The sequence below is a fragment of the Lynx rufus genome, unplaced genomic scaffold, assembly GCF_022079265.1.
Source record: "Lynx rufus isolate CCGP_SWC_20201006 ecotype Redwood Valley unplaced genomic scaffold, mLynRuf1.p SCAF_8, whole genome shotgun sequence".
In the NCBI taxonomy this organism is placed as follows: domain Eukaryota; kingdom Metazoa; phylum Chordata; class Mammalia; order Carnivora; family Felidae; genus Lynx; species Lynx rufus.
The window spans coordinates 138,595,482-138,619,696 of NW_025814896.1; the positions used below are offsets into that span (position 1 = coordinate 138,595,482).

The 24,215-nt window shown below is 53.8% G+C and overlaps 1 protein-coding gene across 1 annotated transcript in view; it reads right to left on the bottom strand.

Annotated features, from left to right (window-relative positions):
• The window catches only part of DCDC2C (doublecortin domain containing 2C), an 83,302-nt gene that overhangs the window by 45,828 nt on the left and 13,259 nt on the right, over positions 1-24,215 (bottom strand). Inside the window, 4 exon segments of the mRNA XM_047069772.1 lie at positions 3,362-3,404; positions 6,436-6,573; positions 10,842-10,970; positions 16,247-16,323. Of these exon segments, the coding sequence (XP_046925728.1) occupies positions 3,362-3,404; positions 6,436-6,573; positions 10,842-10,970; positions 16,247-16,323 (387 nt within the window).

Below are 24,215 nucleotides of genomic sequence, written 5' to 3' on the forward strand. Positions count from 1 at the left end.
TCACAGCCTTGCTCAGGCACAGGGAAGAGCCTCCCAAGGTACCGTGGCTGAATTAGCTCGTCTGGTTGGGGAACAGGGACCACCTGATTGAGTCAGGTTCAGAGTCAAGCCACTCTGGGGGGCAAAGCCGGCGCTGAATGCTGAGGGAGTGTCCCGCTTCCAAGCGGGTGAGGTTTCGCATCGGTGAGCCAGCCCCGACTCCAAGCATTATTAAAGTGAAAGATTTGCTAACATTTGGACCTGACTGTCGCACCTTCTGGCCACTAGAGGCACGCACAGACGCAGCCGTGGATGCTGTGTGATACTGCTACAGTCTTGATGTTATTAGCCTGCAAATGGCATTTCCAAAGCCCTTACTCCGCACTGCACTTTACAGTTTAGACGGTCACTAAAGTGTGTGTCCCATTGTATGCATCTCTATGACTGTTTCTCACACACACACACACACACACACACACACACGGCTTTAACTTGTCAATGTTTTTCTCTCCATTTCTGTTCACAGACAACGTTTTTTGTGTTCTGCGCCCAAAAGAGAAGTAGGTAATATTAGTGGTCTGGTTGTGGATGTGATATAAATACAATGCTTACTAATTAGTCACTGATATCTTACAGAGGCTTGTACATTCAAATACTCATTTTAATATAGGAATGCAGCTTTAAACATTTATTAACTTAGCCTCGCTTCTTTGGAAAGTAATGGATACAAAATCACAGTAAATGTAGCTGCTGTAAAACTGAATCTGCTAGAACAAAATTAGAATATGTCTCTTCAGTGGTGCCTGAGTGACTCAGTCGGTTACATGTCCGACTCGGTTTTGGCTCAGGTCATGACCTCACGGTTTGTGGGTTCAAGACCCTCGTCGGGGCCTGTGCTGACAGTGCAGACAGAGTCTGCTTGGGATTCTCTCTCTCCTTCCCTCTCTCTACCTCTCTCTCTTTCTCTCAAAGTAAATAAATAAACATTAAAAAAAAACAAAGAGTAGATTCATTCGTTATTTTCAGAGGACTGAAACTGTCACAGCTCAACTTAACTGAGCCCTGGGCCACCCTGACCTCTCCCGCTCTCTCATCCACAACCACCCAGACATGCCAGTGCCCCTGCCCGGTATTTTTCTTCTCATTTCATGGGACCAAATGCCATGAGGCACGTGGTTATCTTATGTGTTGCTAAGAGACAAAGCAAGCTACCAGCTAAACTATGTCACACTGCTCCCCTGTAACCCGGGGGTTCTGTTTTCTGCTTACTGGAAAAGCCCTTGGAGAACTTTCAGACAGAGACGTTTATCACATCCCGTACCTGTGCATAAAGCAAGAGGACAGTGTAACAGACACAAATTGCTCGAACCCTCTTGAGATTTTATGTCCAGAGTCGGGCTCTCCTGAGCCATTTCTTTCTTTCTTTTTTTTTTTTTAACGTTGATTTATTTTTGAGAGAGAGACAGAAAGAGCATGAGCGGGGGAGGGGCAGAGAGAGGGAGACACAGAATCCGAAGCAGGCTCCAGGGTCCGAGCTGTCAGCACAGAGCCCGACACGGGACTCGAGCTCACGAACCGCGAGATCATGACCTGAGCTGAAGGCGGACGCTTCACCGACTGAGCCACCCAGGCGCCCCATAAATAGAACAAATATTTAATAAAAGGAAGAGAAAAGTCTATCCCTACCTTAAGGACCCGACAGCATAATGAGATGAGGGCATAACTAAAACGAGTAAGGGCCACCCCCCCAAACTACTGCTTCAGGCCTCTGCTCAGAAGCTTCCAAAACCACGGAAGTATGGGATTCTGAGGTTGTAGCACTCACGCCAAGTATCAACTTCAAACCCAGTGCCCACACCACCCGTGAGCTGGTTAAGGCAACCTGAGGAAAACTCCGTGAGGCTGGAATGGTGTGCACACCCACGCGGGTTCTTTGTCCCCCGAAACAGCTGCCCCCTTCTCCGACCCCTCGAGGACCTGCACTGGGTTGGCCGATCTCCACGTGTCGCCTACTCCCTGTCCCGCGAGCCATCACCCTGTGCATGTGACTCATTTACACGCCCCTTCTATGACGAGACAAGGCCATGTGTCATGTATCCTAACCAGATGAAACGCACCCTTAGGGCAGAATCACATCTATCGTTTTCGTGCTCTCAATGATTCTCGTTCTTTCATTCATTCAACAAACACTTAATGCGAAACTCAGCCCGTAGAGAAAGAAAATCGAAAATAAATGAGACGATCGTTCAGCTCTGGAAGCTACCGAAACAAGAACAGTCGATTCAGGAAAACCTTGATGCCAAAAGCCAGGCAAGAACAACACGGAAAAGAAGTATTCCGGGCTCATCTCCTCTATGAGCAGACAGGCAAAAAACCCTAACAGAATTTACCAAACCCCTTTCGAAAAGCATTTGTGAGCGGTGAGGCTTTTCAGTGAAGGCAGGTGGGAAAGGAGGGATCTCAGCGAGAAGAGTCAGGCCAGTCGTGTTATCATCGCCAGCGACACCGGGCTCCTTCGGCACAAGCGTGGGCGGGCAAGGTTCTGGGCCTGTCCGCGGCTGGACTCTCGCCAGGCAGATGCCACGGGGGCTCGTGGGTCGGGAAGCCCAAGCATTTCCAAGAGCATGGGTAAGACAGTGGTTATGAAATCCAAGCTGCACCAGGAGAAAAGCCACTCCAAGGGCCGGCCACTAGATACCGGAAAACAGAGGTCGACACGTGGGGAGACGGGTCTCAAGGCTGGGAAGTCTCAGTACGGAGGGTCCCTGAGCACAGGGGCTGGGCAGCCAGGAACAGGCAAACAGTAGACGCTCGACAGCTTTACTGAGCAAATCCTAAGGTCAGTAGAGCCACTGAAATGCAGTGTTTATAAGACGGTGGGGATATGTGGTCATCGTATACACAGGTGACAAAGACCCATATGGCCCCCAAGACCTGCTTCTACCCGCCCATCCAGGCTCTTATCCTGACACCTGCTGGCCATGCTTCTCGTGCTTTATGTGCAACACACACACGCACGCACACACACACGGTGAGCTGTGCCCCAGCCCTGAGACGCCCCCTCCCAGCTGTCCTCAGGCTCAGGGCAGCCACACCGGGCTTGACGCCCTCCCTCCTGTCTGTCCCCGCACCACACATCTTCCTCCTCACATTCACTGTGTCACTGTGTGTATGTCACAGACATCTCCGTGTACCTCCCGGTTCTACACCCACAGCTCCGACGCCTCATTCCCCACACGCACAGCGGGCAAGCCCAGCACCCAACACTGTGCCCAGAAGTCTGCGTCCCCACCGCGGGGCCTCTCCAGGGAGGCGTCCTTATCAAGGTCAAGGACACCACGGCCATCCACAGCTTCCACTTCACTGTGTGAAAAGTACTTGCTTTTTTCTTTTCTCTTGAGTATTTCTCGATGTCCGCGTACTTTCTGAGAGACAAACGACAGTCAGCTAGAAATTGGTAAAGACCAGCCAAAAGCCTCTTTCCGAGAACGTAGACTACAGCCGTGGCCTTGCGGGAGATGAGGCCACGGGGAAGGCCTGTCCAGTGTCCTGACGGCCCGGGGCTAAGTCCACAGCTGCTCCCCGGTCTCAGGAGCAGAAACGGCCCCAACGAGGTTTGCTCAGTTTCCTTCCCGGAGACCTTGGAAAATCTCCACTCACCAGTGTGGTAAACCAGCCCACGGGCAGCGTGCTCATGGGCACCTCTGTCCAAAAGCTTTCATACAGTCGCGGGGGGAAACCTAACATTTTCGAGGTTTTTAAATTTAAGTCTTTTTATTTTTTGAGAGAGAGCGTGCACGCAAGTGTTGGAGGGGCACCGAGAGACAGAGAGAGGCTCCCAAGCGGGCTCCCCGACGCGGGGCTCGAACCCACGGACCGTGAGATCGTGACCCGAGCCAAAACCAACAGCTGGTCGCTTAACACACTGAGCCGCCTGGGCACCCACATGTTTGAGGTTTTTGACAAACGGCAGTCACTCCCACAAACACGATTTCTCGCAGTGACCTGTGGCACATGTATCACGTCCTCCCTGGGCTGGAGAGGACGCACGGCTCGGAGACGTGAGGGTTTGGTCAAAACCGCGCTGCTGGTCAGGAGAACAGAGACCCCAAGCCCGTCCGGAACCCAGCCCAGCCTCCTTCCACCGCATGACAGACCACTTGTCTAACCGCCACCGTGGCGCAGAGGCACATGCCCCGCTCCGGATCCCCATGCAGGGGCGCTGACCTCCACCGCTGGTACGCGCGGGAGGGATACTTCTGGCACCGGCTCCCCGGCCGAAGGGCACCTCCCTGGCCCAAGGCGTGTACGGGAATGGACTTGAGTCTCCTAGCAGCTCTGCGGACGCTCTTCCTCCCGAGCCCCAACCTCTTCGGCGAGGAGAAAGATACTTAAGCGACCGACCGACACAGTTCAGGGTTCAGCACATGAACGACAAAACCCATTGAGAGACGGGGGCTCGGGTGGGGAGCGGGGGACACAGAGAGAACCACTCGACTCATTTCAACAGCCCCTAAGGTGTTTCGACCCACCACGCAGTTAGGACGGTCACCAAAGAATTAGCACGTCAATAAACTCGGGACATGGCCCTGCTGCCAGGCACGCGGGCAGGACCCTAACCTGCCCACCTGCCGCGGGGTCATCGTCTGTGGACAGGACGAAAGAGGCCACTCTCTGCCTCCAAGTTGAAACCCTAACGGCACAGGAGCGCACACGGGCACAAGGTCGCCACAGACACCGTCCCTGGCGGTGTCTCGGGGGCCCAGGCTCCGGGCGGGGAACGTACGGGGTGGGTGGGGGTGAACCCATCTGCCTGTCTCAGCACGAGACGAGCTCTGACAGCTCCTTCTCCTTCCTCGAGACAATGACCGTAGGAACCGTGCCGAGGAAGCAGCCCCAGGGAAGGGCCCTGGCAGGTCCTCTAACAGTTGTGCTGCGGCTGCGTGTGGCTCAAACACACCCCGGGACGAGGCTGCAAAATCCCACCACCAGCTGGAAACCGCTCCTCCCAGCCAGACCCGGGAATCGGGAACTTTCCGGGTGCAGAAACGGGCGCGGGCGCCCGAGTTAAACACTGCCTCTGACGGACTCCCGGGCGGAGGGCTCCATGTGCCCTGGAGGGGGGCACCTGACCCCCGGGCACCAGAGCCCTGCCTTCCAGGACAGGCGACAAAGGCCGTGGCTGGCCTGTCCCCTGCAGCTCAAGGGCAGATCGGTGAGGCGGCCTGTCTGTCATCCCACGCCCCGCCCTCTCTTCTTCCAGGGCCCAAAGGCAATGAACTCAGCCTTAGCCCTAATGCCGGGGCTTTAATTTGGAACAAAAAATTGAGGATCTGGGTCAGTACATACCTCTGAACTCCAGTCTTGCAGGTCACGTCCTTCCTGACCCACCACTGAACCTGGACCCCCCCCCCCCCGCCCCGTACGAACACACACAGGAGCTGTAGCCGCTGAGAGCCCCAGACTAACAACCGGGTTCCCGTCCCTGCCAACACAACGTCAGAAAAGTCAGGAAGTGTTCTGGACTGTTGGCGGTCCCACGGCATTTGGAGCAGGGAATACTGAGGCTCCAGCACACACACAACCGAGAAGCGAGGTGGGTGGAGCACTGAAGTCTCTCTAAGGAAACGTCAAAGGTAACGGCGGCGCCCTGAGGACGCAAGTCACACACCTTATCAGGTGACTTCAAGGTCCACGAACCGTGAGAACTGCAGGCAGACAGGGACTCCACGCCCGTCCCCGTGAGCATCAGTGCGGGCCTCTGGGCAAGCAGGTCCAGGGTGAAGCCGCTGGGCGTCCCTCAGGCACGAGCCTACAGGACAACGTTGTCCACTAATTCCTGGAGCTTGGCTGGCCCGTTCCAGACGGTGACGGTGGAGAGAGCAAAATGCACGGAGAAGGGACAGCCAGCCCTCTCCTCTCCGGTGACGGGACGGGAGCTCCCGCCAACACCTTCATCTTCCCTGCAGACGTTCCCGAACGTCCAGAAGCACACGCCCTGGTGCACCTGTTAGCCCGGGGCGGGATCCACCATAAAAGTCACCACTGCGATTTCACAGACCAGTGAAAGATGTCAGACTCTCGATTTCAGACCAGGAGAAACTGACCAAACGAACAGGGTGCCGGAGGGAGCGCTGGGCTCTCACGCCTGTGCCTCGGGGCCAGGGCTACGACTGGTTTGCGCACTGAGACTCCTCTCTCTAAGACCCCCAGTGTCCCCAGAGAAAAGACAGTGCATTCAACGCGAGGGCTTACTGTCCCTGTGAATATATCAAACCACAGGAGTCCCCCCATGCCTAATTTTGAAAATCCAAAACCGTGCCACTTATAAAACGAGAATATCAAGTTTCACTACAGGAAAACAGCCAATAGCTGAACAGGCCTTACACGGGGACAATCCTGGGGGAAAAGGCAGATTTTACCCACTCAGGAGGTAAAGGGGTGAAATGTGCTCACCGTTGGACCTCGCTGGGCACCTTAGAGGATTTCCAGTAAGGGAAATATCTGAAGGTCTCCGGTCCTGCCGCCACGTAAAAGTGGTTATCTTGCAGATCCTTGGAGTTGTCCAGAAGATGTCCGTTCATGGTAAATAATCTGTGAATAAAGAAAGAAGAAGTGGGCCAGAGACTTTCGAGCACCGATCTCGGGACCGGGGGCGTTTGCAGACAGTACGACCGGGACGTGGGCTACCGGCGGGCGAGCTGGTGAACTCTAAGCAAGTGAAGTCCAGACAAGCTAATGAAAGCCTGTGGGAGCTGCCCTTCCAGGGTCAGGCTTGCCTTCCATTTTTAGCCTGTTTAATTAAAGTATATTTTTAATTACGTACAAGGGCTCAGGGGCCCTTGAGAACATTTTAAGCTCTTGGTTGGTGTTCAATTAATTTTAACTAGTAACAGCAAAGATTAATACAAATTGGCTTATTTTGTTGTAACGATTCTTGGAAAACAAACCAGTATTTATTAGCCAATAATACGCCTTTTTATGAGCACCAAAAGACTAGTATTTGTCTACCTTTTATCCTATAGTCTTTTTTGGCAAGTATTCATTCACTAATTCAGTCACTTAAGAAATGATTTAAGGGGCGCCTGGGTGGCTCAGTCGGTTAAGCGTCCGACTCCTCATTTCAGCTCAGGTCATGATCTCGCAGTTCGTGGGATTAAGCCCACATTACTCTCTGTGCTGACCGTGCAGAACCTGCTGGGGATTCTCTCCCCCTCTCTCTCTCTCTGCCCCTCCCCAGCTTGTGTGTGCGCTCGCTCTCTCTATCTCTCTCTTCCTCCCTCTCTCAAAGTAAATAAATAAACATCTTTTAAAAAAGAAATTATTCAATTCACTCAATGCTGAGCATCTATCACACACTAGACAATGAGGGAGGCACTGTCTGGGATAAAAACATGGGTAAGGAAGTCACTGCTTCCCCAAAACCAAGGCTTGTACACAAACCTAGGAACGGAAATGTGACCAAAGAAGGGCAAAGATCCAGCCTTCCAAGAGGAGGACCCACCTGGAATCAACTGTAGGCCTCACAAAAGTGGGGGCACCAGTGGGGTGAGGATGTGGTAAGATTTCTTCACGTGCAGATGCGTAAAGCATTTGGGGTCGCAGGAGGGGCCGGGGCCAAAAGCCAGAACACGGGGGTTGATGGTCACTGAAGCGTGAAACGCACACACAGAATTTGCGCATCAAAGTCTGGAGCCTGGAACTCCGGGGCGAGGAATTTATCATGGACTTTGCCGCAGTGAGTGGATGTCGCTGTGGACGAGCGGACAGGAACTGAGTGTGAGCAATGGTCAGCTGACCGTTGGGGATGCGGACGGAGGAAAGGAGCCTGTCCCGTAAGAGGAGGCTCAGGTTGCCACAGCAGGCGTGCGAGGCGATCGTGAACCAGAGCCGCGAGCACCAGAGCGGGAAGGGGAGAAGGGCAGGCCGAGCGGGTGGAAACCACAGAACCGCCCTTGCCCTCCACCCATCTCCCCCAGACCTTAGCATCAGAACCACCCGGATGGCTTGCCACCGTGTAGACAGCCAGGCCCCACGCCCAGAGCCTCTGACTCCTGAGTCTGGGATGAGGCCGGAACACGCATTCCTAACAGTGCCGGCCAATGCCCATGCTGCTCCGGGGGCCAGGGGAGCTGCAGCCCTAGACCAGCCCCGGGGGAACAGGACCTTCCAGACAGGAGACAACCATGAGCAGCCACGGGGAGCTGTGTGGGCAGCAGGTGGCCTCAACCAGGAGCACAAGGTTTCCATGTGAAAAGCAATGCCTGGAATTCTGTTCTTCTCCTGCCATTTTGCCCTGGGACAGCCAGTGCCTGGGCTCACTGGAGGACCGCACAGCTGGTGACGTCCCCAGGAGTAAGTCAGGGAAGCACTGAGTGGGCAGGGGGCGCAGGGAAGCGGGCAGACTGAGCGGTGGCAGTGCCCGGGCCCCTGCCCGCAGACCCTGTTCCGACCCGCACACAGTGTCTGGTGGATTCCACCAGGAGCGGAAGCGTTGGATCAGATGGACCAGGAATTTGACATAAACACGAAAAACATTGTAGACGAAATAAGGGCAGAGGCTACCAATACGAAACAACAAGGAAGTGTGGCAAAGAACAACTAGAAAAGCGGATACAAAGAGCACATCCCGGAGGGCGGGGAGACGCAGAGCAAGTGGGGAGCGGACGAGGTCCAAGCCACTGTGGGGACTCCGAATCGAGGGCGTCTCCCAGAGGGAAGCAGGGGGAGAGAGAGAACGTGTCTGAGAGAAAAGCTGAGACGTATGGATGAGTAGGAACGCCAACATCCAGAAAGTAAGAATCTCGAAAGATAACTTAAAGCAGAAAGGAAGAAAAATGTACAGAAATAACGAAGACGAATTTCACAGAAGTAGAGAGAGAGGGAGGACCTCAAACTGAAAGTCAATAGACATCAAAGACAGAGAGGTCACAGAAAAACTCCCACGTAGGCACGTCAGGGGGACTCCTAAGGACGCAGGCCTGCATCCGAAGGGCTCCCCCCACGCAAGAGCCCACTGACACACCACACACGCACCACCGCATTTTTCAACAGCAGTCGCGAAGGCCCAAGACAACGAAGTGACATCTTCTCAAAATCTGAGAAGAAACAAGTTCGAAGCGAGCCAAACCCTCAGTTAAACGGGAGGCCCGATAAAAGTACCGTCACCTTGACAAGGCCTTGGAAGATGGGCCACAGGGACTCACGGTAAGAACGTTTCTACAGGAAGGGGTTAAATAAAAAGGAAAGAGCGACTGCAGAGACGCTGGGAGGGATCTGTGAAGCAGGGCGACCACACGCCTTGGCACGATCCCTGTTGTCATTAAATGAAGTTCGATCAGAGAGAACATGTTCACAATAACCCAGAATTCAGCGCCGGGGCCGGGGTTGTTGAGGGGGAGACTGAGGAGCAGGAAAACAGGCTTATGTTCTTGTCGGGGAGGGGAGAGACAGAGCAATCAGTTCAGAACTGACACCGGAGGAGATAGAGTCCAGATGTGACTCTGGGACCACGGCGGGAATCCGGCCGGCTGGGGGGAGGGGCGGTGCAGGAAAGGAGCTGTCCCCAGTGGTGGGGCTGCAGGAAAGCTGGGTCCTGAGGAAGCCCCGCTCAGATGTCCCAGATGCACCAGGAGCTGCAGGCCGGCCCTCAAGCGAGGGGAGACCCCAGGGACGAGACCAGCGCCTGTGTGTTCATCCCCACGGACGTCCTCACCTGGAGAGAACTAAGGGGAGAAAGACTAAGTAGGCTTATTAATCTAACGTGCTCTTTTCCCTCCAAATATCGTGTTTCCTTGCCTTGCCTCTGCCACATCACATGTGACTCACGGGATCGCTGACCCTGACTCCTTCCGGAAGCGCGCACAAGTGTCTCCTCCACGCGACTGTCTCTCTTTCTTTCAGAATAAAACGCTGGTATTTATAACCGCATTCTGGAATCACCTGGTCTGTAGTGACAGCTAACTCCCCTGGCATGTGCAGGGTCACCTGTGACTCACCACCCTCCCTAGGTTAACGACGCTCCCAACAACAGTTTAGGTCCTGCTCCCAACAGACCCTCAGTGTTCGTCGCTGGCGTCACAGCTCTTGATGGTAAATCAGTCGCTTACATCGCAATGTGCCCCCGAGAGAGACCATTGACCGAAAGTGAATTAGGAGTAAATGTTTTGGCTCTTCCGACCCAAGGCCCCCCGGAGACCATCGCTGTCCATAAAGCGGTCCTTCCAACACTCAGGACCACTCCACACCCCTTACTTTTCAGTTTCGAAGGCTTGTGTCTTCCCTACACTTTGCTCCTTCCCACAGTGGGGCCTCCTTATCCCAGCCACGTTCCCAACACTGAGGCTTTAACCTTTCCCTCTGCAACCTGCTAGCCTTGCTGCTCCCCTGCTCTCTCCTGGTCCACTCTGACCCTCTGATCCACACCAGGCCCTTGGTCTAAGTGCACCAAACTGTCCCCGGATTTACCCCCGTAACAGCCACAGCCACCCTGCCTCTCCCTGGCCCCATGGCCACTGTACCTCCGTCGTCCCCGCTCTGTCCACCCGCCACTGTCCACGCCACCTCTGTCCCTCCCACTTCTGTTTACCCCCATGGTCACTTCACCTCTGTCCCCGCTCTGTCCACCCACCACTGTCCATCCCACCTCTGTCCGTCCCCATGGCCTCATTCACCCCATTCACCACACCTAGCACATAGTAGATGTTCAATAAACTTTGTTCCATGAAAAATGAAAGAAACTGGCCAAAAATAAGTATGTAAAGGGACGACAAATAATGTCTGCCCCCAAAGAATTAAAATCGGAGTTAATGAGAGACATCCCCACACTGTGACCGGGTCTCCCCCAGGTGACAGAGCCTTACTTTTGAACGCCTCCTAGAGGGAAGACTTTTTCCCCAATCATGGCCAGCACGCTATTCCATTCCGTCAGACTGAATTTGGGTATGATAATCTTTACGGGTGGGATAAATAGTCTTCCATTTGTGAAAACACTGTAAGAATAAAAAAAAAAAAGCATTCATTAGTACCTCACACTTGAGGGGGGAAACATTGGAAATTCAAAGAAAGATCTAGAACGACAGAGCCATACGCAGCACGCAATGCGCCAGGCAGCCCTCACACCCACCGCCTGAGTCCGCAAAGGGACCGTCACCAAGCGCCCGATGCTGGAAGTCCGGTGACGCTGCAACGACGCCCGGAAACTTCTCTTCACGGAATAAAATACGCCCAGATGAACAGGACAGAACTCGCTTTTTAAATAATATGCCTCCACCATGGCAGGTAAAGTGAAGAAAATGGTGCCCGTTTGGCAAACAAAAGGCGGGTTTTGCCATTAAAAGTGCAGTCACTTTCTCTTTCCACGGGCCAAGATGTCCCCGAGGAAATAATGTGCGATCCTCCAAAAAGATAGTAGAAACAATTGGTTTCACCCGTGCAGTCTGGAAGCAGCTTTGCTGGAATCCCAGCGGGTTTATTTTATTTTCCATACGTGTCCGGGTGGGGAGTGGGGGGGGGGGGTACTCGATGCAAAGTTCTCCTGCTAATGAGGCCAGGCCACCCCGGTCCAAGCCACTTGGCAACAGTTACATGCTCTTGTAACTCATACTAAAATCATGTAAACTATGAGCCTTGTTTCTTTAAGTATAAAAGTGATGAATAGTGTTTTTTTTAATATTTTTTTTAATTTTTTTTAATGTTTATTTATTTTTGAGAGAGAGAGAGAGACAGAGCATGAACAGGGGAGGGGCAGAGAGAGAGGGAGACACAGAATCGGAAACAGGCTCCAGGCTCCGAGCCGTCAGCCCAGAGCCCGACGCGGGGCTCGAACTCACGGACCGCGAGATCGTGACCTGAGCTGAAGTCGGACGCTTAACCGACTGAGCCACCCAGGCTCCCCGATGAATAGTGTTTAACACGAAGGTGCTCAATTTTACAATTCTAGTTTTCAATTTTTTACATAATTATTTGTGGTTGCTGTTGCTTCATTGTTACTGTTTTTCTGTAATGCAAATAATTTAAGACTGGATGAACGCATCGCCTTTTCAGATCAAATATAAACTTTAATCTGTGCAGAAAATACAGAGAATCCACTTTCTTTGCTAATGTGCTGTACCAAGGGGCTTCCAATCAATGCAGAAACCCCCTTCTCCCATGTTTAAAATATTGCCCCAAAATAACCCTAGAAAAGAATGTTCTGCGCAAGTTATATTACAATGCATTTATGTGATATTATGCCCACAATAGATTTGCTACAATGTTTCCATCTATTGGTTTTCCTTATGCCAAAAGAATTCTTTCCGAACATGGGTCACTAATAATAATACAGGAAATAAATGTTTAAACAGGGTCATGTTGTGTTTTTGCTTAAATCTTTAAAGATATTTAACGTACACTCTTTACCTGAGTGTGGGGAAATAGGAACTCTTATGAACTGAATTGTGTCCTCCCCCCCCCAAATTTTGGCATCTCTTGCAGACCTAAGACACATGCACATACACTGTGGCTGCAGCTAAAAGTGTGCACAGTCTTCCTCGGGGGCGAGTCAGTAACACAGACTGATGAGACGTCTGTGATCAATAACTATTGACCCATTCTTCCCACTTTGTGAAATCCAGCCCATGGAAACGAAACAGATTTACATGCAAAGATGTTTCCCATAGGATTATGTATAGAACCGAAAATATGAAACCAATCTGCATGTCCAGGTACCCAGGAATGTTACGTAAATCGTCGCACGGCCATACGATAATAAAGTGTGAAGCAGTTTAAAATTGTTTATGCAGGATTTGCATTTACGGGGGGAAATGGTCAACTATAACGGATGCTGTAAAAAACACGACAGAAGGCACAAAGAGAACACTGAAGGTAAGCGTTCTTCAGGCCAGTGGCGGTTGTCCGAGGAGTGAGATAAGGGATGTTTATTTTATTCTTCACACTCTTGTAAGTTCCCACATTTATTTATAATAAGAATGTAATTTTTAAAGACAAGGAAGGGAAGTAAGTGTTATTTCCAACTTAAAGATTAGGAAATTACAAGTTCAGAGGGCAGGCGGGATGGAACACATCTCCCAAACTGAAGAATGAACTAGACCCCTTGCTTTGCCCGGTTTCACGGATCAGATGGTCCATCCGCCACCCGACAGATGACCGACCCCACCTAAGTGCCCAAGAACGGTTTCCGGGGAGAGTCTGCCATGGAGAGGTGACAGACAGGCAGGAGCCCCTGAGCACTGGGCAAAAGCCAGGCGTGGTTAGATGAGGGAACGTCTGAAATTTGGAATGCTGTGTAGCCATTGTTTTAAAGCACAGCTTATCCACATGGGCTCCTATGGAACCACCTCCAAGATGCATCGTGTGGGGAGAAAAAGGAGGATACACAGAGGTATTTGTAGGATACATATGCTTGCCGAAGCCTGGATCTCCCAGCCTGTCTTACAAGGATACAAGGCGGGGGGGTGGGGGGGGCACTCACTTTGAACATAGAACTTTTAGAGCTATATATGGCCATGGGCACAGATTTTTCGGGCCACAAAAAGATAGTTACATTTTTAAAAAACTTTGAAATAAGAGAAGAAGTTAAAGGCATAAACCTACTACTCAACACACTTTATAATGTGCTCATTGGTGTGTAATAGGAAATATTTTTAATTTTTTTGATGTTTATGTTTGAGAGAGAGAGAGAGAGGGACAGAGTGTGAGTGGGGGAGGGGCAGGGAGAGAGCGAGACACAGAATCCGAAACAGGTTCCAGGCTCCAAGCTGTCAGCACAGAGCCAACACGGGGCTCGAACCCACGAACCACGAGATCATGACCTAAGCCAAAGTCGGACACTTAACTGACGGAGCCACCCAGGAGTCCCTAATAGGAAATATTTTAAATATTTCAAGTAAGACATATTTTAAATTCTTTAAGATTTTTTTTTTTTTGAGAGAGAGAGCAAGTAGGGGCAGGGCAAAGAGAGAGGGAGAGAGAGAATCCCAAGCAGGGCCTGCACTGACAGTGTGGAGCCCGGTGCGGGGCTCGAACTCACAAAGCACAAGATCATGACCTGAGCTGAGATCAAGAATCAGACGCTTAACCGACTGAGCCCCCCAGGCGCCCCTCGAGTTTTTAAAATAGGAAATATTTTCAATTTGGTTTAAACAGGAAATAGCACGTAGATCTAGGAGCGGACCTTAGGTGACGATGATCCGCCGTCACAACACCTGTCACGTCACAGCTTGCTTAGCGGCAGAAGCAGGACATAAATCGGCACCTCAGCCTCCACACTTCAAACCCACGTGGCCTCACCAGCTCCGTTCTGCGGAGACCCAGGCAGGCAGGGGAGCGCCGGGCTCCGGGTCCAAACTCAGCCGTGACCCCCCAGCACCCCAGCCCCCCCAATCTGTGAGGAAGGGAGAAACCACTTTCTCCCTTCAACGTCGAAGCCTCCGGAACCCATCGCGACTGTTTTGTTTGCCTGTTTTGCAGTTACAAGGTCTCCAAGCAAACATGATCAGGTCTTTGTAGAAAAGACACTGCGTTTGAATGGATATTTGGGTCCATCTAGTGGAATTTCTAGCACACCAATATGAAGGACAAGGCACAAGCTGCCGGGGGTAATGGTCTATAACAGACAAAACTTGTCCGTCAAAATAAGTGAGAATCACAGATGTCTTGGCTCACGCCAAAAAAAAAAAAAAAACAAAAACAAAAAAAAAAAAATGTAAAAATGTAGGTTCTTTGCCAGGAAGGACCGTGAGATTTGTATACATTCTTCAGAAAGAGCTGCCCTTCACAAAATTTGGAAATGCTGTGCCTCCCGTCATGTCCAAGCAGCTCTCAGATTTGTAGAAGGTGCAGGGAAAGATCCACCACTGAAGGCTGCGTCTTGCAGACACGTAAGGGGACGTATTTTACAGACGTGGTCATCGAGGTTCTGAGGGGACGGGGAGGGGCCACGTTTGGCCAATAAACAGGGTGTGTTTCCTGCGTCCTTCTGCTTCCCAGGCTGGGCTCCGACGAGTCTAACGGGGGTTTGCGCCGAGGGGCCCTAGCCCTTCGCTGGGGGCACGAGCGTGAAGGGCACCTGGTCAGGAGTGCGGAGACGCCCGCTAGTGACCCTCAGACACGGTGAGCCCACGCCTCTGCCAAGCCCACTGACCTTCTGTCCACCGGGAGCAGAACGTGGTGAGAGGAGGGCGCGATCTCGCTCACGTCAGAGATTTCAACCTGTAAAGTATTAAAACCTCCCAATATAAGAAGGATTTGGAGAGTCTCTGCTCCGTGACCAGCGTTGGACGGGTGTCCTGGAGCTGTCACTTGGGGGCTCTCACCACCCCTGGAGGTGTCACTGGGGGGGCCCTCACCACCCTGGAGGTGTCACGGGGGGGGCCCTCACCACCCCGGGGGGGGGGGGTAATGTCAGGAAGCCAGTTCAGAAAGATGAGGTTTGTGACCTCCACAAAGACGATGAGATGAAAAGCCGGATTTGAACCCACGATGGTTTGAATCCAGCGTGTTCTTTCTACAGCCCCAGAACGTAAGGCAGACTGGCCCACAAAGCTGTCTCCATCAGCCCGGACGTACTGCCCCGGGCACCTCTACAGCTATAGCACCGGCTGTGGCTCCCAGGGCCACGTTCCAGTCCTGCACCAACGCTTGAGCGGGAAGTGTGGTAACCCTACAGGTCTTTGCTCGTGGTGGGAAAATAACTTGTAAAGTGTCCTTTCCACGTCCAGCAGCGACAACTGCTAGATGTTTTTTAAAAAGTGAAAAGCCTAAGACTAAATTCTGTGTGTGAGGCCCTCGCCCTTCCAGCCCCAAGTAAACTGTTCAACAGCCTGGCAACTGGATTGATTTCCAAAATCAAGGTTCAAAGAGAAGAAAGGATTCATGGCACCTGAAAGGCTGAATCATACAGGTGTCCTGTCGGAGAGAGAGAAGGAGAAGGGAGGAGAGGAGCACGGGGGGGGGGGGGGGGGGGAGGGAGGGGGAAGAGGAGGGGAGAGGGAAGGAGAAGGGAGGAGAGGAGCACAGGAGGAGGGGAGGGAGGGAGGGGGAGGAGGAGGGGAGGAGGGGAGAGGGAAGGAGAGAGGAAGAGGCCGGGAGGGGAGAAGGGGAAGAGGAGGGGAGGAGGAGGAGGAGGAGAAAAGAGAGGAGGGGGAGGAGGGGGAGGAAGGGAGGAGGGAGGAGAGGAGGGAGAGGGGGTGACGGCGAGTCTAACTGGAACTTTATCTTTAAGGAGCCACAGCAAGTAGTGATCTGTCGCCCGCGAGGCCTTACTCACTTGACGAGCCGGGACGTTCACTGGAAGGTTTGCCACCTGGAAGGCACATTCAGGTCACAATGTACCACCGGTTTGATCTGCAAAAAGAAAAGGCAAGCCTCGGGACTCGGTTCAGACAACCACTTGCTAAATACGGTTTGCCCAGCACCGCCCCCAAAACAGCAGTGCAGGGGGGTGGGAGGCCTTGCTAAGGGAAGCACGGGGGAGGACCCAGGAAGGACTCCGGGGGAGCAGACTCCCTGCTGGGAGGGGCCGGGACTCCCAGACGCAGGGCAGGTGACCTCATGGGGACGGGGCGAGAGGGCTGTGAGTTCCGAGGCCGGAAGGTCGGGTGCGAGGGCACGGAGCGCGGCGGCCGGGAGGTCACAGAAGTCCAGAGACACAGACCGGGCCGTCGCGCTGAGGACAGGCCAGCAGCTCGACCAGCAAGCTCCCGTGATGTGCTCCCCAGGCGCCCGGCTGGGCCAGACTGCGGCCCCAAGACCGGGCGTGTGGCCCCTAAGTCAGCCCGTGGGGTTCCAGCTAGGACGTCCCGTGGCAGGGGACAACACCCCCCATGCTCCCCGGACCCTTCTCTTTCCTATGACTCCAACCTGGGGGCTGAGCCGCCCCCCGGGGCCTGGTCAGCTTCAACCTCACAACCCCTGGGGCCCCGAGAGCGGGAAGGAGAAGGATGTCTGAGCCCTGCCACGGGCAGGCAAAATCCCTCTGCGGCGGTCCTACTGTCATCATTGACAGCCTGGGTGGGGCGAGATCAAGGCCACGGCCCCACACAGTCTCGAGGCCCCTCCATCACGGTGACCTCCTCTGAAAGTCGCTCCCCTGCTACGTTCCTTGTCTGTCCCACCTCTAGAGGCTCCGCCCCTGAGACACCAGCCCCTCCCACCTCTAGAGGCTCCGCCCCGAGACACCAGCCCCTCCCACCTCTAGAGGCTCCGCCCCGAGACACCAGCCCCTCCCACCTCTAGAGGCTCCGCCCCGAGACACCAGCCCCTCCCACCTCTAGAGGCTCCGCCCCGAGACACCAGCCCCTCCCACCTGTAGAGGCTCCGCCCCTGAGACACCAGCCCCTCCCACCTCTAGAGGCTCCGCCCCGAGACACCAGCCCCTCCCACCTGTAGAGGCTCTGCCCCTGAGACACCAGCCCCTCCCACCTCTAGAGGCTCCGCCCCGAGACACCAGCCCCTCCCACCTGTAGAGGCTCTGTCCCTGAGACACCAGCCCCTCCCACCTGTAGAGGCTCCGCCCTGAGACACCAGCCCCTCCCACCTGTAGAGGCTCCGCCCCTGAGACACCAGCCCCCCCCAACCTGTAGAGAGTCCCCCTTGAGACACCAGTCCCTCCTACCTCTAGAGGCTCCGCCCCTGAGACACAAGCCCCTCCCACCTCTACAGGCTCCGCCCCTGAGACACCAGCCCCTCCCACCTGTAGAGGTTCTGTCCCTGAGACACCAGCCCCTCCTACCTCTAGAGGCTCCACCCCTGAGACACCAGCCCCTCCCACCTCTACAGGCTCCGCCCCTGAGACACCAGACCCTCCCACCTCTAGAGACTCCACCCCTGAGACACCAGCACCTCCCACCTCTAGAGGTTCCACCCCTGAGACACGAGCCCCCCCCCCACCTGTAGAGGCTCCGCCCCTGAGACACCAGCCCCTTCCACCTCTAGAGGCTCCGTCCCAGCCCCTCCCACCTGTAGAGGCTCTGCCCCTGAGACACCAGTCCCTCCCACCTCTAGAGGCTCCGCCCCTGAGACACCAGCCCCCCCCAACCTGTAGAGAGTCCCCCCTGAGACAGCAGCCCCTCCTACCTCTAGAGGCTCCGCCCCTGAGACACCAGCCCCTCCCACCTGTAGAGGCTCTGTCCCTGAGACAGCAGCCCCTCCTACCTCTGGAGGCTCCGCCCCTGAGACACCAGCCCCTCCCACCTCTACAGGCTCCGCCCCTGAGACACCAGACCCTCCCACCTCTAGAGGCTCCGCCGCTGAGTGAGACTCGGCATTCAGGGCCTACCTAGAGTCTCGTCACACCTGCTCCAGCAGAGCAGGCACAGTGGTAGAGGGTGTCCCCCGGGGCCCCCCGGTTGGGCCTCCCGGCCTGACCTGTCTGGATGTCCGGTCCCCCTCCACTCGCTGCCCCTGCCATGGTGCCCTCCTCATTTACACACAGAGACAGCCCAACCTGTGAGGTTAGCGCAGCTCTACTGAATCACCCCAGTGAGTGAAAGTATCTATAAAGTTCCTTCGCCAAGAATAACACCGACCCGCGTACCCGGGGTTCACCCTGGGGTGTCAGGGTGAGCTGCACGTACCCTTAACACGGGTGACAAGGTTTGGGCATCTCAGGGTCTCCCCAGCACTATTTTTTAGACGAGGAGAGGAAAATGTGCTGCTCCGGGTCTTCTGAAGGAGACGAGGAGGCAGCGTCCACGTGTGGCAGCTGGAGAGGGTCAGGAGGACTGGGACTGAGCGGTGGAGAGCCCCTTCGGCGTCCTGCTGAGGGCCTGAGGCACCATTAGACGCAGGGGACAACTGGCCGAGAGGCAGCGGGACAGCAGAGCGAAGCTGGGAGGCAGCCCGGTGGCTTTGGACTCGGACAGACCGGGGCTCACCTCCCAGCGCTCACTGTCCGTGACTTTGCCGGGACTGTCTCACCTCTGGGCTGCCATCTGTGAACGCCTGCAGCGGGGACCATACACCTCGCAGGGTTTGGGGGAGAGAACGTTTTATAAAAGGCACAATGCCGTACCTGCCACACGGGGATAAATATTCAATCCAATAAACATGCGTCTCCCAACACACACAGAGACGCAGAGACGCAGAGAGACGGAGGTGGGGAGAGAACGGAGAGGGACAGACCACAGACCATCTGGCATCTCAGTCTCATCACGGCCCGGATAGAATCGCCGACTGTTCCCACAGCCCGCTGACCGTCCCCAGACTTCCCGGTCTCAGGAACCGGTGCAGCACAGACCCGTGTGTTTGACCGCAAGATCTGGGGACACCACTGTGTCGTCTCCTCCCTTACACCCCGCATCTCTCAATTCTGCCTCAAAACCGTATCCCCGGACGCGTTCACTTCTTGCTGCCCCCACCGCTGCCACACTGGCCCCGCGGCCCCATGTCTCCGCAGCTCGCCCCCCGCCCCCCACAGTCCCTTCCCCACAAGGAGCCGCGGTCCTGGTAATCACCCGTCGCGATGGGCTGCCCCCTGGCTTAGAACCCCAGTGGAGGAATCAGCGGCACACACACGACAACCCCGCCCCTCCCTTCCCCCCCACGCCACAGCCCGCGTTTGCCTTCTTCCAAACATCAAGCTTGTTCCTGCACTAGACCTGGGGCCTGGAATGTTCTCCCGGGTCTTAGCACAGCTTGCTCTTTCTTGCATTAAGAAGTCAACTCAGAAGCAGTTCCTCAGCGACCCTCCCCGACCAATATGGCCATCGTAGCATGCAACACTGTCTGATAGTTTTGTGTTTATTTATTTACTTATTATTGGTTCCTCCTCATAGAATCAAAGCCTCCTGAGAGCAGGGACCTCGGTCGTCATGTTCCACCAAGGACCCCACTGCCTGAACAATGAGCTGCCCACCGCGGGAGTTTGAGAAGTATGCCGTGAATATGGATGAATGAATGACGGATGAATAAATGATAAACGCTTCGGTGGCAGGTGATAAACAGCTCTGATACTCCAGGAGGAATCCTGGAAAAAGTGAGGTCACTGGAGATTGTGGTAATGCACACGTCCGTCCACTGTCACCCTCTTGTCACGTGATATACAAAATTACTTTCTATATAGGAAATTACACACGCATGCATACCGTTAGCCAAAAAACCAAGGCCGTATCAGCAATACCACGAATTTACTGACCTGGTTTATAACACAACAACAGAAATTATTCCCTGCAAAATTCTATGAAGGTATAACTACCCTAAGAAACAGTTTTCTGGCTGATGGCATAAAATTATGGAAACAGTGAGCTAATGGCTTTTTTTACGTGTTAATGATTCATTAACCCTGCTGTCACCTGCCTAATTAAATAACCCCAGCAATTAAATACATGATTCTGGATTTTTTTTTCCTGCATTTCACGTGATCTCCTAAGAAAGCACACGTGGCTTTCTGTCACTGCCCGACGGGGACGACAGGTTCCGACATGGTGTCTCACTCACCTGCCAAGAGGCTGAGGGGCTCAGTGGGCTTTCGGGCTCCGTGACCAACAGTCCGAAGTAATTAAACCAAATCCGCAGCAATGCGGGAAGACCCCCGAGGTAACCACAGCTGTGTTTCCCCGAGTGGCAGCTGTGGGTTACTGAACGCCTGCTCTGCGTCACACTACATTCGTGCCCAGTCCTCAAAACAACCGGGCAAAATACCCACATGGTGACCAATCAGAGCCACTATGTAATCTCCACAAGGACACGCTGTCACTAAGTGTCCTGGCCATGACAGGCCATCAAAAATACCTTATGGTCGATTTTAGCCCATTGCGAATTGGAACCTATACCGGCGTGGCACTTGGGAGCCTGCGTCCGCGTTGTCCGCGATCCCAGCCCTGGTTCCACCACCGTCTCCTCACACCACCGTGAAGAGGTTGCTGTGCCCACATCCTCGTGTGTGAATGCGGATCCGCTTCCGGGAGGGACAGCGCCAGAGGAGATGACGCATCGCGAGGCGCCGAGCAAAACGCCAGAAATGAGTGAAGAGCTTTTGGCGGTTGTCATTGCTGTTGGCCTCCGAAGTCCTTGGTCTTTGCGCCCCATCGAGCCTCTCCAGCTACCCTCAGTGAACATCCTCCCAGCCTTTTCCGTGCAAAACTTCAAACCAGAAAGACCCAAGGGAGTCTGGCACCGAGAAAAGACCTCATCACGGAACCGTAAAGGGAGGATCTCATAATTAGCGAACGGCGCTCGTCGGGGTCTGGAACGTGCAAGCTGACTTAACAAAGATGGCCCCTATGCCACTCGACAGTAGACGCTAAACACACACACAGTCGCCACAGATCACAGAAACCCTGCGGAAGGCGCAGTGGGCTCCGTACGGTTCATGTAATTCATTAGGGAAAAGGTCATCCTGGACCACCTCCGAAGTCACTTCATTTCTCATTCTGTGATCCTCTGAGTCAAAAAAATAAAAATAAAAAATCAGCGTCACTCTTTCCCCAAAATGGCCAAGAATCTCCCTAGGTTAGGCATTCTGGAGCAGTGTGCAAGGGATGGGAGGGAGAGCCAGGCCGATGGGAAGTCGCCCTTCATCCACCCCGGCGCCGTTACCTGTAGAAATGGGGCAAATCTGGGCAAACCCTCAGCACCTTTGCAGCCCTCCCCCTGCGTTACACTGCATTGTACTCTCGAGGGGGACGTCAGGCACGTGTGTCCAACACATGGTTGGGGAGATGGGTTTTCGGCCTTCCTGGTCGTGATGATGATGAATTTTTATTTCCCGTTTTTTGGAAAATGTTGAGATATTTTTACATTAAAGAAGAAGAAGAAGAAGAACCATGACTGGGGTTTTGTAATTGACCTAGCTGATATCATGCGTCCATGAAGCTCTCTCAGGGTCTAAATGTTAAGATGTCACCCCCTCTGGGAAGCTGGGAAGGACGCAGGGACGCCTGCCCAGGCCTCACTGAGGGTTTCCCGACTGAGACGCCGTGGGCGGGGCAGGTCCCGCGTCTGGCATCCTGCGTGTCCTCTACGACAGCGACAGAGGCTGAACTGAGCCATGGGGAGCCGTGAGCGGAAGGGCTGCAGATCACCCCGGCGGCTTCCCCGGGACGCCCGCGGGGCTTGAGGCCCAGACATTGTGTGGAGTCAGCAAGGCAGTGGTCAGAGAAGAAGCCAAGAGCTCTTGACCTCTGACAACAGCGGGGACTTTGGAGCCTCGCAACGACAGACACTAGAGCAACTAGGATCAACGGAGGTCTTAACTCCCTCCTGGCATTTTGCTAAGCAGCGGGGAATGCGTCACCTCGTTTCACATTACTTGTACCAAGAGCAATGGTGTTTCCCACGTAATTACTCCTCCCGAATGCCTTTCAAGGTTTTGTATTTCAGATCCTATTGGATTAGTAATTTCTTTTGTTCTAGTGAAAGATGCTTCATCTCCCCCAAACTAGTTGGCATTGCCAACGGCCCCTCGTACACCAGTATCTCTCCCTCACCCCCCTGATCACCATCTCAGCAAACCTCAGGCCTCTTTCTCAAACGGAGGGGGGGACAATACGCAAAGCGAGTAATCAGCCAACGAGTGTCCTTGGAGTGAGCCTGACATTCAGAGGACATCCTTCAATCATTCCTTTTGTAAAAATTAAATAGTAACCAATGAGAACAACCACTCCTACTGGCCTGGTGTTGACCACCTACATTACCTGCAAAGCCTCAAACGATGGCAGATGAATAAAAGAACTGAAAGGGAAGAAAGAAGGGTGAAACTGTGAGGGTGGAGAATTAGGGAAAGTGCAAACAGAAGCTGGGAAAATAAGAACGGAAGTAGGGACACCTGGGGGGCTCAGTCAGCTGAGTGTCTGAGTCTTGGTTTCAGCTCAGGCCTTGATCTCACAGTTCGTGAGTTCAAGCCCCACATGGGGCTCTATCTGACAGTGCAGAGCCTGCTTTGGATTCTCTCTCTTTCTCTGCCCCTCCCCTGCTCATGCTGTCTCTGTCTCTCTCTCAAAATAAATAAACTTGGGGAGCCTGGGTGGCTCAGTCGGTTAAGAGCCTGACTTCGGCTCAGGTCATGATCTCACAGTTTGTGGGTTCGAGCCCCGCGTCGGGCTCTGTGCTGACAGCTCGGAGCCTGGAGTCCGCTTCGGATTCTGTGTCACCCCCTCTCTCTGCCCCTCCCCTGCTAGTACTCTGTCTCTCTCTGTCTCAAAAATAAATAAACGTTAATAAAGAAAGAAAGGATAAACTTAAAAAGATTTTTTTAATAAAATAAATTTTAAAAAAGAACGGAAGCAGGGTGAGGGTGAGTGCTCCCGAGCACGCGTACACTTTGTCAGTATCCGTGTGGTCAGAAGGGACTAACTCTGCCTGTATGTTTAAACCGTGCAGTTAAAAGAAATAGGGAAGCTGCTGATAAACGCTACCGGGTGGAAGGGGAGGAGTTACCCCGTCAGCCTCCATGATGAGCCTAGGGAAAGCGGGTCCACCGAGCAAGGTCGGCAGAGAGGGGGTGAAGGAAGCAGGCGAACACGCCAGCATGGCACCGGGGCTGTGGCGTGTGCCCGAGCCAGCCGCGCCCCATCGGCCTGACGCCAGGACTGGAGTCTCCATCGTTGGGCCAACATGTTGTCCCCATGGTGTCTCTGACAAAAATGCAAATGTGTCACATGGCGGAGAAAAGAAGTCAGCTCCCTCCTGCCACAACACAGCAGAAACCAGCCGTGAAGGACTGTGCCCTGGGAGGGAAAGGCGCTCGGGAGCACACAGGAGAAGGATGTCCCAAAGAGAAAGGGAAGAAAGCAAGGGTGCAGAGACAGTCACCCCAAATAGAAGCCTGTCTCCCTACACATCAGAAGACAATACAGTTCCAAGCAGAATCAAGGAGGGGTGCCCGGGTGGCTCAGTTGGTTAAGTGTCTGACTCTCGATTTTGGGTCAGGTTGTGATCTCACTGGTTCATGAGATCGAGCCCTGAGTCAGGCTCTGTGCTGACAGCGTGGAGCCTGCTTGGGATTCTCTCTCTGGCCCTCTCCCGCTCTCTCTCCCTCACTCTCTTTAAATAAATAAATAAACTTTTTTTTTTTAAGTTTATTTATTTTTGGGACAGAGAGAGACAGAGCATGAACGGGGGAGGGGCAGAGAGAGAGGGAGACACAGAATCGGAAACAGGCTCCGGGCTCTGAGCCATCAGCCCAGAGCCCGACGCGGGGCTCGAACTCCCGGACCGCGAGATCGTGACCTGGCTGAAGCCGGACGCTTAACCGACTGCGCCACCCAGGCGCCCCAATAAATAAACTTTTTTTAAAA